Source organism: Xenopus tropicalis, chromosome 1 (genome assembly GCF_000004195.4).
Source record: "Xenopus tropicalis strain Nigerian chromosome 1, UCB_Xtro_10.0, whole genome shotgun sequence".
NCBI classification, from domain to species: Eukaryota; Metazoa; Chordata; class Amphibia; order Anura; family Pipidae; genus Xenopus; species Xenopus tropicalis.
The window spans coordinates 42,557,426-42,572,820 of NC_030677.2; the positions used below are offsets into that span (position 1 = coordinate 42,557,426).

General features: G+C 39.8%; 1 protein-coding gene across 5 annotated transcripts in view; it reads right to left on the reverse strand.

The window, feature by feature from the left end:
• mtus1 (microtubule associated scaffold protein 1) overlaps nt 1-15,395 on the reverse strand; it is a 115,173-nt gene that overhangs the window by 70,360 nt on the left and 29,418 nt on the right. For all 5 annotated transcript variants that reach the window (XM_012969477.3, XM_012969443.3, XM_012969322.3 and 2 more), the window contains exons 2-3: nt 11,393-13,720; nt 3,641-3,836 (exon numbers count right to left, since the gene is read on the reverse strand). In XM_012969477.3, the coding sequence (XP_012824931.2) occupies nt 3,641-3,836; nt 11,393-13,591 (2,395 nt within the window). In that variant the 5' untranslated portion in view covers nt 13,592-13,720. The remainder of the gene's footprint in view (nt 1-3,640; nt 3,837-11,392; nt 13,721-15,395) is intronic.

Genomic DNA, 15,395 nt, shown 5'->3' on the forward strand with positions numbered 1-15,395 from the left:
GCAATTTACATTAAGGATTTTTTTTTTTGTTTTCAAGACATTAACAGTTATTAAACTGCTAATTTATTCAATACAACATTTAGTCTGTCTGGGTACAGGCAGCTGAAATTAATTTTCTGAGAAGAGAAATGTCTTGTGACGTTGCTCTGCTTAGAACTGACCTGCGAAAGGCCTGATGACTAAGCATAGCAACATCACAAGAAAGTTCCTTTTCTCAGAAAATTCATTTTCAGCCAAAATGTATCCAGCTAAAATGAGCAGCACATGGCATTGTTGTTGATATTTCATTATACTGGCACTTTAATATTGTTTTAACTGCAAAAGTGCTTAGAAGAGCTCTCAGTACATTTACGTTACTGTGTTTTGTGGGATTACATTTCCTTTAAAATTAATATACTTAATGCCTTTTATTTTAAAATCTCAATAAAATTACTCCCTACAGCCTACAGAATATACCTTTCTCCCTGCATGCAGATTTATTGTGTTTTTCTATTACAAGCAGCTGAATTACACCTCTTTTACTGGCTTCCTTGTCTAGCGTGATGTTCCACCCCCTTTTGCTTTCTGAGCACTCCTTCTCTCTCCGACTATGAAGAACTCAAAGAGGTGCCTACTGGGCATGCTCACTGCCTCTGCTCTAATTTAAATCAATCAGGCACAGTAGACATCTCTTTGAGATCATCATAGCTGGAGAAAAAAAGAAAACTCAGAAAGAAAAAGGGGGCCGCTAAACAAGGACGCACAAACTTCAAGAGCCTGGGTGTGTGCAGCGAGTGGGCCTGTACACTAACGTGTAACATAATATAGGATCACAGTTGTTTAGGGCTTCAAGCAGGGAAAAGCAAGGTGGGCACATTAAGCTGAAATCACATTATCCCACTGATTTATAGTTTCACCTGGAGGGGCAGGTTTTAAAAAAAAAAAAAAAAAAAAAAAAAAAAAACTTATAACAGGAATGTATTTGTTTCCAGACACTGGATAAACTGGGCTATTTTTGTGCCAATAAATAGTGATGACAGTGAGTCAGGGCACACACTGGAGTAGACTGATTGACTATAAGGGCTTAGCAGCAAATTCCTTTCCTTCTCACTAGGGCACGCAATGCTTACATAACAAGGGCAGGGCAGGCATAGTAAAGAACAACCGTGAAATTAGAATAAATCACTATCAGCTATTAACTGCTTATTACTAAAGCAGGGGGGCATATTGTATTGAAAATGCTGATATTTTGCGATACTTTTCCTTAATCTCTAATGCCCTATTTATACAGAGGGCTCCAAAAGTGACCTTGTACTGGGTCCAAGTAAACCACTAGCTTTCTAATAGCAGCTCTAGCAAACAGTAGCAGTTCTTGGCATATCAGAATGGAGAAGTTATAAATGCATGTAGTGTGTATCCCAGACACTGCTCTCCGACATCCACTAACCAATCAGCTACACTGGAAAAAAATCGGAATAGTCACGATAATATTGTATTGGTGATCCGAAAGTCACAAACTTTTCGTATCAAACGATCGTAAACGGCGGGAAAACCTTTCCAACTTTGATCCTTGCATGATTTTGGAAGCCTCCCATAGGGCTCAATGGCACTCTGCAGCTCCAACCTGGCCCAAGGAAAGTCTCCCATAGGGCTCAATGGCACTCTGCAGCTCCAACCCGGCCCAAGGAAAGTCTCCCATAGGGCTTAATGGCACTGTGCAGCTCCAACCCGGCCCAAGGAAAGTCTCCCATAGGGCTCAATGGCACTCTGCAGCTCCAACCTGGCCCAAGGAAAGTCTCCCATAGGGCTCAATGGCACTCTGCAGCTCCAACCTGGCCCAAGGAAAGTCTCCCATAGGGCTTAATGGCACTGTGCAGCTCCAACCTGGCCCAAAGAAAGTCACAACACCAAAGCTTGAATGAATCCGAAACTTTCTAACTCGGTGTGACAATACGATTTTGTTGCACAAATTCTGTTGCAAAGTGTGGAAATATGCACAGTACGACCAAATACAAATTTTTTGTATTTCGTACCTGTCGTACTTTAATAAATGTGCCCCTATGAATTCTCTGTACAGAACTGTCCTGTGTCAGAAAAGCCACACTAAACTATAATGGCACTGTATACATAATATGAAACTACCCTACAATCCATATAACCTAGTATATTGCTAGGTAACTATATCAGACAGTAAGCAGATTATATACTAGGAATAATTTAAGTCTAAATTACTAGGCTAAGTCACTTGGGGGTGCAAAATTTTAGGCACCCCCCAAGTGACTTTAATCGCTTACCTTGTACCCCGGGCTGGTGCCCGTTAGGAGAAAACAGCACCAGCCCGGGGTACCTGGAGCGCTTCCTCCTTCCTGCTTCGTTTTGCCAGGACCCCACGACAGGCGCACGCGCAGTAGAGTGAAAAGCCGACTTCTCTGTTAAAGTTCAGCTTTCTCACTCTACTGCGCATGCGCGTGCACAGAAGCAGGAAGAAGGAAGCGCTACAGGTACCCCGGGCTGGTGCTGTTCTCTCCTAACAGGGGCACCAGCCCGGGGTAAAAGGTAGGTGATTTAAGTCGCTTGGGGGTGCCAAACATTTTGGCACCCCCAAGGGACTTTGCCTTTTCTTGTCCTTTAATGAACTGCTCCTAGAGCCCTACAGCAGCTGTACTGCAACTCCCAGAATTCACTCTGTGCCAAGCCATCCAGAAATACTGGAAGCTGCACTGCATACGTTACTGGAAGGCCCTGGGTGAGGGGAAAATATATTAATGCACATTGATCAGACTGGTGTTATTGCTAGAATGCATACCACAGGTTTGCTCCCCAGACCATGCCGCGCAGCTAAAAATATTGCCAGTAATAACCCTATACGACATGAAGGAACAAACTTTCAGCATCCCATGTCAGAGATTTTTGACTGTGGGTGCAGGGCTCTGCTGGAGGGCCTCCATGTTGGGAAAAGGGTAATAAACAATAAGCAAAGGTGACAGAGACAGGAACAAGACTTTCCTCTTTAACATCTCCTACTAGTGCACATATGAAACACATATCCAGCATCCCACGGCAGGTTTTAGACTTGTAGGAGGGCTGCACAGGGTTGTGTATTGCATGTGGCATTAAGCTGATGGATTAAATCCAATGTCAAGAGCATTTCTCCTTGCCCATTATAATAACTGGTACACCATGGTACAAGATGTTCTCGGAAAATCGTAACCTACTCCACTTTAAATATAGGTTAATAAGGTTGAGTGGCAAGTTTCAAATAAACAGGAAGGAATAAAAAGAATTAAATCAGTACACACTGTAGCTGTCATCATTTAAAAGACTGCACTTTGCTGCTGTATGATCATTGTGCGACACACACAAAAAAGGCAAATGGCTAATGTGAACATGAATCTTTGTGACTGAGCAGTCAGTCTAACCCAGGGCATGGAGAAAATTATTGGGGGTTTGCCTTGTTAATTTAGGCTTAACTCAACATCATCTACACAGTAAGAAATACTGGGGTAAAGGTAGCCAGTCAGAACAACCCTGCACAAAATTCATTACTACACATGACAATTCCAAACAGCGCTCATTCATTATACAGAAGATGGAAAATCAGAAACACAAAACTAACACCGGGACTGGGTACAGCCGCAACGAGATCAAGCAGTTGCCTTACCAACAGTCGCTTGCGGTTTCTCCCTCGGAGGAGAGGACACTCTGATGGTCAAGATGTTTCTGCCCAGGCTTCCCCGCCTCTGCCCGGTGGCCTGTAGCCTCCCCTTGGCAGGCTGAGAGGCTACATTCTTGATACCAAGTATCAGCTCCTTATGCAAATTTCTGCTGCTTGGAATTGCCAACTTTGTAGGTAAAGGCTAAAAAACAAAAAAGGAAAGGGGTTGGGGAGACAATGTTATTATCAACTTTCAAAAACAGACAAAGCAGAATCATACTGAATCCTTTAAACCCAAAGCCCCTTAATTCTATATGAAAGGCTAAATAGTTGCTAGCTTACATATGCACTGCCAGAACGGATATGTAATTACTCTGGAAGGATTTTTTTCAACCCATATATACAGACAGAAATTTGACCAATTGTGCAATTAGTAAACAATGAACCAAAATTGGATTATTGTAAGCAGATGCAGCTCCAGATGTTGTGGGTCTGGTCTTTTCTGCTGCCTTTTCCAGCCAAAAACAGTAGAACACTTGCTGCTGACAGTACAAGGATAAAGATAACAGATTGCAGTGCAGGAGAACAATAGACACATTTGTAAAGGCAACCTGGACATCCACAGGATACTTTACTCTTATTAGTATGTAATTCAACTTCTGTGTATTTTATGGCGAAGACACACAAGGCGACTTCCCGCCGATAGAATACAATTGCGTTGCTGCAACAAATCGTGCACACAATTCTGGCTCGCGGATTAGTCACCGCGACTTTTCAAAATGTTGCACCAACTAATCGCACCGTGTGTCTTCGCCCTTAAGGGCCCTAGATTAGATGCAACGCCACTATTAAGGAAAGTCGCCACTATTCTTGTTTGTGAAATATTGCTCAGTTTCAAATTACTGCAAACCACAACATAAACTAAGGCATGGAACAATCACCCCTCTACAGAGAGAGAACAGCAAACAGAAGAATGTTTTAGTACCATTGCCAACACAACGCTATATTCTAAATGATGTTATGGTGAAGTTCCTCTGTAAACAAGGGACCAATCGCAAGTTTTAAAATTTGGGGATTCTACTGCACTGTAGCCAGGAATGGAAACTGCAATCTGGTTGCTAGGCTATTAAAGCTACATTAAATGCTTTTTATTTCTCTATTCAGACCTCACTGACCCTAGTCTTTTATTAAAACTGCTGTTTGCTGTGGATGGTCAATTACAGAACTGCAGTCCTGAGTAAGTATGCAAAAAATCCAGGATTCGGTTCGGGATTTGGCCAAGATTCAGCTTCGCCCAAACCAAATCGAATCCTTAAAATCACGTGACCACACAGTTTGTGTGCTGTTGTCTTTAACCCTTGCGATTTGGTTCGACATTCAGCAGAATCTTTAGTAAAGGATTCGGGGTACAGCCAGACCGTAAAATAGTGGATTCAGTGCATCCCTAGTCCTGAGCAATGATACAAATGGGGGGAGAGTCTGTTCTAGAGGAGGATATGGGAATCACACCAACCCTCATTTCATCCCCCATGTGATTTTGGGTCAGTTTGAAAAATGACACAATGAGGTTCAATTTTAAGTCCAGAGATTCTGGGAATCACAAAACTCAAAAATATCCTGTAAAATGATTTTTCATCATGTGCAACTTCCCTCTGGAATTACTGCCATTCCATGAAACTGCTAATTTGGTTCAACCAATTCCAGGTAACAGGGAATATTTGCTTCAACAGGTCTAAATTAGGAATAATTGGCGTTAGAGCAATAAAGCATACATACTGTCAGGCAAGGGCGTGTTGCTGCATTCACATATTGATCCCTGTCCAACTGTAATTGTACTGCAGGGATATATATGAGGTTTTGGAAGCGGAATTATGTCAGAGTAAAATGTTGATAACAGTGCAGACATGTCTCTCATGAGTTAAGAATTTAAGATTTACTAACTTGTCTAATTTGAAACTTTCAAATAAGGATACAAATATTTATAGTCTTTGAATTCTTATCTAGAGCAATTTCCTCTAAGTCACGTAAAAGCAGAGACAGATTAATAAAGTGGTGTAGTGTATAAGGTTGGGGTACTTTAACACTGAAAAGCAGCCCTTGCACATGATTAGCCATGACCACACAAAGCTTTAGTCATTCTCTATTGTAGAACACTGGAAAGAAAAGATTGGGTAGGCTGAAAATGCCAAACACATTAACCTGTGACAATGCATAATGTTCTACAGCACACAGGCTGGGCATCCTTGCCTTTTGACACCTCTCTGGCCCTGCTCAACTGGGTTCTCTCTCGTGAAACCTGTATCTAAAAGATACACTAATCTTTTTCAAGAGACTAATATATTCCTTATATTAATATATTTTGCCAAATACAAGAATAACTACAAACCATTATTTGTTCTTGACACAAGTTAAAGACATAAACCAGATAAATGAAATGTTCCTGCCTATGGAGACAAGTCAGCACTCACGATAATTTTGCTAAGCGTGCCTGGGTGCAGTCCTTTTACAAAATCAATTAGATAACGCATGTCCAGAAGAGTGAGAAAAGCAATGGCCGAAACATCAGTTTTTGTTCTACAATAAAGATGCTTGATTACACCTAAGACCTGTGAGTGCGGATTCCCACACACACACACACAAGACCTGCTGTCTCAAGCCACAGTGCACCAGCAAGACTCATGACCAACGTACCAAGCAGACTGAACAATGCCACAATATATAGGTGCTTTATTTTTCATAAACGAAAAGCTAATGTTTACTATTCAGTAATTAATCGAGATAATGTACATGTGCAGTCAGGGTTTACAGGATCCAGATGCCTGTAAATAAGGTTAGATTAACTATAAATACATGTAAATAAATGTAGACCATTACGAGTGCAGACACATAATGTCCCCTGACCCTTTGGGCCAATTGTAAAATATTACCTTTGCTAAAAAAATATAAATATAGTAAGCATATGTACAGGTATAGGATTATCCAGAAACCCTTTATCAAAAAAAGCTCTGAAGGCCACCTTCTCAGACTTCATTTTAATCAAATTATTCTCATTTTTAAAAATGATTTCCTTTCTCGCTGTAATAATAAATCAGTACCTTGTAATTGATCTAAACTAAGATGCAATTAATCCTTAGTGAAGGCAAAACAATCCTAATGGGTTTATTTAAAGTTGACTTTTTTTTTTAAATAGCCTTAAAGTATGGAGATCCAAATTACGGAAAGACCCCTCATCTGAAAAACCTCAGAACCCAAGCAATCTGGATAACAGGTCCCATACCTGTATAATATGCAATAGTGTTTCCAATTAAAGAAAAAACTTTACAAATAATAATATAGGTGCACAAAAAATGTACAAAATAGCTACGCAACACCAGCAAGTTGATACTATACAGTAAGGGGCATATTTATTATAGTGTTTAAGGCAACATCACCAGTAAGGTTGCCCATTGTAACCAATCAGAAATTATATTTGTACACCTACAAGTTAAAACACAAAAACAAATATCTTGCTATGGGCAACATCACTGGTAATGTTGGCTTACACACTATAATAAATATACCACTATATGCTAATTCCTAAACCATGCTAAACATCTTTTTAGGCAAAATTGCCATTCAGTCTCCCTATGGAGGAGTTTGAATGACAAATTTAGTTCATGAAGCCTTACAACTAAGCATTTTTTATGAAATGGAAAAATGGAAAGAATAGCGTTTACTTAGAATTCAGCTCTCTATTGGTACTTGGTAGCAATGGAAGGCCATGACAAAGAGCAAGGTACCAGTTACAAGGATTTCTCTCTCTCAGGGCTCAATTTGGTGCCAGCAATGGGCAAAGAGAATCATGGTAAAGGAGGTCACAAAAATGAGGTCTGCTAAAAAAGGAATGGATAGCTCTGTATAGATCACCCAGACAGGACAAATCTACCAAATGCCCAACATATACTGAACAAGCAAAACAAAGATAAAAATAAAGAATAAATGAAGCACCTAGCTGTCAACCTGCAGCACCACATAGGCTTAGGGCTGCTTACAGCCTGCAGATAAGGTAAGGGAAAGTGACACACAGCCTCTGTGTGGGTAATAAATACCCCATTATACTACATTATCTTCTTCACACCACTGTAACCCAGTCACGCTCTTGGAGAGTTTGCACAATCAATCAAATGGACTGATGGCTAACAAATACCACAGTGAAGAGGTATGATATTAAATATCATTGCTTTAAAGATACATTTTATTGCAGCAATCAAGTAAACAAATACCCAGGATGTTGCCAACTCTCCATGCAGAACACACACACCCAGAAATGACAGGATTAAATCTTGAATGCATTCTTTTCCAAGGGACACACAAACCATATTCAACTTAACAGTCGGCTTGTTATGTCCACTGAACTTCCAGTGAGACTGCTCCAACTCCCAGCTAACTTATCAAGCAGGTAGTAGTGTGAGCAACAGATTAAAAGATGAATAGGGGATGGTCACAATAGAGAGACTGAAGGCTGGAAAAGAAATAGTTAAATTGTGATTTTTAGTGCAACGATATTTCACCTATGGGACAGGACCCAAAATCGAGTCTCTAGGATGCTTTTTTATCTTTTTTATATAGAGGCATTGGTCTTTATAAATAGTAAACATGCAATATTGAGTTAATGCTAAACCAACTCTTGCATACAGAGGATGAACCCCAGATTTAGAAACCCTGGTATAGGGCTGATATTTGCACAAACATGATAGTGATTGGCTGTACACAAATACATGCCCCAGTCACACTCTATATACACTTACCATGTTACCAACTTCATCATGAATTGCAATAGGAATATTAAAAAGGGCTAAAAACACAAATCAGATATACCTTGACCTTTTTTTATTGCGGGTAAGTCTCTTTATTTCCAAGAAAGGTAAGCAATAAAAAGCCTTTTTCGCAAACAAAAGTACAGTATGAAACCGATGGTGTACGGATTGTCTCTCTACTGCCAGCGTCAGGCTCAGAAAACATTCAAAGGCAGAACCAATGGTGACAACCAAATTAATAAATAAAAAGCAGGCACATCCACATGGACTTTAAAGGGGCACTCTTGGGTGGGTTTTATTTTGTGCTTATATCTAGACTTTCAACCTTTTCATTAGCAAATGCAGCAACTGTTCAATCTCAGTGATATGTCTACCAGTATATGTCCATCAGCTGCTGTCAAAACCAGCACACAGCATCAGTCATATGCAAATAATAGTAATCCCTCCACATACTTCACTTAAAATTGACGCTTCCAATCTTGACTGGAGTGCAACCCTGCCCTATGGCATGATACATTGTCAAACCATTTAGAAATCTGTAGGGGTGATGGAACAGCTCTATAGAAACCTAAGATATAGCTCCTACAGGAAAATATCCACGCAAGAGGAAAATTGGCACAGGCCCTGCATGGAAGTTTATAGAGCAGTGCAACCTATATGATGAGGGTGTAAAAGAAATAAGCTGCCTTACTATATTCTATGAAGTATAATACTTTTGTTCATTATAATTAGTTCCTATGCTTTATACTTATATGCCAAGGGTCAGGAGAATGTGTTGACCATAACAAAACAAATATTCTCATTGTAGTGCACACAGTGAAAAACAAACTCATAATTTAGTACAAGCAGTACATATGAAGTGCAAGTGCTATGGAATAGTGCTCACACATTGCCTAATGGAAGCTTCCGTCATAGCCTAATTATCTGCTCATTTAAGTTACACCCATGCCCTGACAGTTTTCATTTAACACACATCAACATTCTGCTCTAAGAAAAGATATTTAACAATAAGAATTTTAAAGTGCTATTGTTGCATGCTACAAATCAAAGTAGATTACACTATACATGTGTAGCCTTAAATTATTCATTCCACACAACACACAAATGATTACTGGATCACAAATGCCAGCAAATGACTAAGGCAAAACACACCTAAAAAGTACCGATTGCATGGACTCAACACACGAAAACATGATCAATGTGAGTTTTTTTTTAGAGCATATAAAGTTAACAACATAAGGTCTGTTTAGATGTGTAATATAACTATGCACTGTTATTACCATATTGCACTTGCCTGACTACTTGGTCATGGGTCCAATCACTTCTACTAAATAAACCAAAGGCTAAGCATTAACCAAGGAAGCCCATACACCAAATTCATGTGTTACTATAATGGCAGACTACAAGGAAGACAGCTAAAGGATTTAAATTCTATTTTCATTTCAACACAAAAGCCTATTGCTCCCATAGCCCTGTACTACACCTACATTTAAATGTATTCATTTGCTCCTCAGATTTGAAAACAAAGATGCTGCCTTGCTGCAATGACACACAACATTGCTAACCCTTGACTGGCCACATCAAATCTAGGGAAAACCACAGTCACAAACTTGACTGTGGGATTAAAGCAATTTAGCTATTACAATAACCTTTCCTTGCTTAAATACACAGTATTTAGAGCTAATAGCTGCAATAATGCATAAAACCTATTTTACTTAGCTACATAACCCCAGGAATGACCTGCCATTAAACTTATTTACCTCATATCAGCTAAATACGGAGCTGTACATGCATCCAAAACAAGGAACAATTTACATTCTATGCATAGCAAGGTACTGTCCAAAGGTCACATATAAGGCTGCAGAACCAGCCCTTCTGTCTAAACTGTGCACATCCCCTTAAGGTATGTATAATAAACCTATGTACAGTGCACCTATCTACAGTCATTTGTATGTTAAATGTGCCCTCTTTAGCACTTTCAAGATTAAGGTTCCATATTATAATGCATTTCTACCTGGAGGCCTGGTATGGATCACCAATGGAATGCGATATTAGCCTTTGACATGGCAGTTCCAGTTTGGGTGACTATTCCTGTTTTTTAGTTGTTTTTGTTGATGAACACAAAGTGCTCTCACTAGAAGTAGGTCCCAGAGTTTCTGGTTCCCATTGCCTATTACGGATACATAGTAAAACTTCCCACACAGTATAATAAATTGTAGCTTGGAAGTTCTCATAGTAAAACCATTGGCAAGCCCAGGCATCTGCCACTTGTGTTCCTTCAGTTGGTGCAGGACTACAACTTCTAGGATCCACCAAACTATTGATAAAGAATTCTTGGAGCTGCAGTTCAAAGGAACAGTTACCCACTGAATGTCTGGGTTAGAGACAGAAAAGAAACCTTAGAACACTTGGTTTTGCATATACCATAAAATACCCACTTTACATTTTTCAGGGGACAAGAAAAAATGGTGTAAAAACCGGGAAAATGTAAAATTACTTTCATATTAAATCCAAGAGTGTTTCAAAGCTAAATAGTTATGGGATCTATTATCCAGAAACCCATTATCCAAAAAGTTCCAAAATACAGACATGCCTTTTCTGCCTTGTCAGCAGTCCCATTAGGACTGCTGACAGATTAACTTTTTCTCTGTAATAAAAACAGTAAACTATTCCCCAAGAAATGTTTCTCTAAATTAAAGTCATCTAAACCAAAAACTTCAGGTCCCAAGCATGCCAGATAACATATCCCCTTGCTTCATTTAGAAAAGCTTTGAATATAAACAAGCATCCGAAGAGAGAAAATATTTCACCTTGGCAGTACACCTAAGCAATAAACCTTGCCATTGCTTCCCTGCCACAATACACATAAGACACACACACAGGCAGTTGTGCATGCTGAGTTAAACAAATCAACCCCTCCGACAACTGGACTAGTTGAAGCACAAGATGCAAAAACACTTACCACTATGTTAGCCAAGATGTCCATATCTCCAGGTACAGTGACTTCCTTTGCTTCCTTAAGAGATTCTGCTTTGTCAAGTGGAGGGTGAATTATTCTTTTGTGCTCAATTTTGTCTGGCCCCATAAGTTCTGCATTTGGTGCACTGGGCTTTGCGGAAGTCCTTGCCTTTTCGCTCTTTCTTTCTGTCACTCTGGAGCCTGCCGTGCAAGTTAAGGCAGCAGCAGCAGAGCCAGAGGAGCGTGTTGAATTTGAAGAACTCGCTCTCTCGGTCTCATCTTGAGTGTGCTTTAAAGCAGCAGCTCTGGGAACCTTACCTAAAGCATGTTTTGAATGGGTTGGGACATGTGCAGCCTGGCTAGGGAAGAGCTGCTTAGTAATTGGCTGCTTCTGAGATTTAGCAATAGCTGCTTCAGCTTTCACATCTTGGTCTATCACAGACCTTTTGCGAACAGTTTTGACAGCAGATGGCAATGGTCGTGGAGATTGGGCGGGTGAAGATGTATTCGACAACGATGGAGGTGATCTAGGAGATGTTTTAGCAGCAGACAGATTCCATTCCTTAGCTTGTAAGGATGATCTAGTAAATACTTTTGCTTTGACATTCTTAAAATTGGGTTTAGGAAAGCTTATAACTTCATTTTTCTTTGCTTTTCCAGCTACGGAAACTGCGGCAGGTTTCTTATTTGTTGGTTTTGTTGCTGTATTGCTGTCAGTGCCAACTCCTAATCCTTCTTGGTTGTCCTTAACAGCTTCAAAGTTGTGCTGGAGCTCTTTGCTCTCTGTGATACTCTCCAGCACTGGGACAGAGAAAGTAATATTTTTGGATTCAGGCAATGGCGTGGAGGTGAAGGCTTTAGGCCCAGTTCCTGAATTTGGGCTACATATTATAAAAGTCTCTTCACAGTTTTGTCCTGATACATTACTGAACAAATCCTTGAATTCTGCACTGGAAGAATCTGGTCTAGTGGGAGACTCTAAAGAATGTGCTTCACCATCAACTTCTTGGTTTTTAATACTGTTTCTATCTTTAATTAAATCTGTGACAAGTTCTTCCTGGGCCACCGCAGGGACAGAATCTGAAACCAATTCTTCCTGTGATGCCCCAGGGGCAGAACCCTCTTCATCATTTCCACTGAATCTTAGTTTTAGAAGGTGTGCTTCCTCGGTTTTATCCGTCGCCCTACAAGCATTCACTTCTACCATCACTTCGCTGGTTTCATTCGTAAATACGCTGTGCTCTGGAGTGAGAGAGATCCTACTCTGTGGTGTCTCTTTGGAATCTTTGTGATGAGGAACTTCAAGATAATTCAGGTCTCTTATGGAAAGTTCAGCACCCTGACAAAAACCAGGAATATTATCAGTCTTCTTTACACACCCTGTAAACACATCAATGGAACTATTGGGTAATGCTGAAGCTTCAAGTATTGAAGCGCTATGGGGCTTCTCAGAACCACTTGAAACCAAACTATTTTTCCTCATACACATTTCATCGCTGAAGTCCAACGACAAGCTTAAAATGTCAAAACTTGATTTGCAGTCATATTTGTTATCAGTTGTGCCAGTATCTGCCAAACTATTAGTCTCATTCCTACACAGTTTATTCATATCACTAAGACATGACTGAACATAATTGGGCTCCACGTTGCACAAATAATCAGTGGATTCCTGTACGCAAAGCGACTGCTCCGCATTCTCGCTGTATGCACTGTCCTTATCTGTGATAGCACCAAAACCCTTATTGATTTCATTAGATCCTGAAGTTTGGATTGGTACAGGGGGAGGAAATAAAGCATCTTTTCTTTTATCACAGAGCTCATTGTTAATATAATCAACAGTTTCATCTTCTTCCACTGTATTTTCAAGTGAAAGGCTGGAATTAACAATTTTACATCCCTTTTCAGCTTTTTGGAGAAAGGTATCACAGTATCCTCCTGCATTACCTATATAGTCCAAAGTGCTGTCCAGCTCCAAGGCATTAGGGCTCTGCAATAAATGATGTTTATTAATATCATTGTCACTCTGCTGGTCCAAAATGGAATGGTTGTTCACCCCAGGGCCCTGACCATTAACATTTGCATTCCATTCATATTTTGGGCACCTGGCAATATTTTTACTTTCACAATTATTTCCATTGTTATTATCCAAACACAAAGGGTCCTCAAAACCATTCTTTGTAGTTGCGGTTGTCTGCACACTCATCCTGGTACCTTTCCAGCTTTCATTACTTTTTTCATCACATTCTATTTAAAAAAACCAGGTTCCTCAATGGCAAATGTCTGGCACAGGAGCTTCCATCAGATATCTGCAGAACCAGTTGCTTGCTTCACTCTATAAGACAAATGCAGAGACTGCAATTAAACCCAGCAACGTCACAACTTGACTTTTATTTAAGAGTCAAAGAGATACAAAAAGAATACATAATACTGGGGGTCAGCATGGAGAAGACCACAACACTACAGTATGAAAGCGAATCCAGGTATCAGCTATAGGAAAAAATAAAGTAACTGTAAACTGAAAGTAACCTTGTATTTGCCTTGCCACAGCCTGCATGTGTATGTGCAATATACAACAATGAGAGCTTAGCATTCAGATCAGTGCAACTGGGCCATAATTGTGTGTAAAAAAAAAAAAAAACGCACATCATCCACATGAAAAGCTAATAAATGTCCTACTAGAATAGAGGTCAGTAACCTAAGGAGTCCACTAATTCTTGACCACAACTCTAGGGACCCTCCAACTGCTGACCTTTCAAATTTAGAAGGATCAAGGGCACACTGCAACAAAGCAGTTTGTTAGTACCTTCAGCCTGCTGTCTGGTGAAATGTTAGTAGGAATAGGTTTAAGAGTGGGGCCATGTAGTGAAACATTACCTACGAGATTAGGTGCTATGCCTGGTTGCTGTCAGAATGCATGGGAATAATTTTGAAAATTAAATAAATTGTACATTAAACATAATTGTAAACAATTTGAAAACAAAATTCACTATGGAAAAATCATATTGTAATGTGAAAGCCCATTAGAACTAAGAGAAAAAGCTATGGGATTTTGTGATCATTACGCAAACCAGCAACTTTACAGAGAAAGATGGAATGCTACAAACTGGAAGAAAATCTGTTATGAGGGCTGGGAAAAAAAAGGAGCAGAAAGAAAATCCATCTTGTATATGAATACTTTCCACAGAAGTAAGGAATCCTGGAGATACAAAAGCCAGGTAGAAAGCGCTTTCTTTGTAAGGCAAAGCTGCCTTTGCTTTGTACTCCTAGTGCATGTCCCCCATAGTACTTCATTCTAAGATACCTCTCACCCACTACACATGGGTCATTTCCCACATGAGTATTATTCAGTACAGTATTATTCAGTCAGGAAGAAGTGGAAATTCACAAATAAGTGATCTTTCTGTTTAAGCACCAAAGGAACTGAATATATCTTATTATGGCAGTCTCTATTTTCAAGTTCAAAATGTACATGTTAAACTAATGCAGGATATCAATAGGCACCCAAACTATACATACAAACTTCAGCAAACTGAGTTGTTAATGAGCTGAATTGCAACAGAGACAATATTAACCAAAAATCCTGGTAGAACACAAAACTTTTGGGGTCACTGAAAACACTTATTTGTACAGATACACTTTGCAATTTTAACTCTATTGCCAGCACTTGCGCATTGCAGCACTGCGGTTCCAAGCCTCATAGGTGAATTTTCAATAAGGTTAGGGGAGGCTAAGCCTCCCTAAACCTGCTTTGGCACCTTAAAAAAAAAAAACGAAAAAAACTGGCTTTGTTCTGCACTGTCCTGCAAATCTTCTCCGGGTTCTGCAGAAATCAGCTGTGCTCTGATTGGATCTTTCAGTAAAATTGACCAATCAAGGCGCAGATGCAGACAGGGATTGGGAGGTTTTGCAAACTGGAGGCAGTGCAGAATTGAAGACTAAAAAAAGAAGAATCTGCAGGCTGTAAACTCAAGAACCAACTTTGAACTTTTGCTGCAGTTTTCATCCCA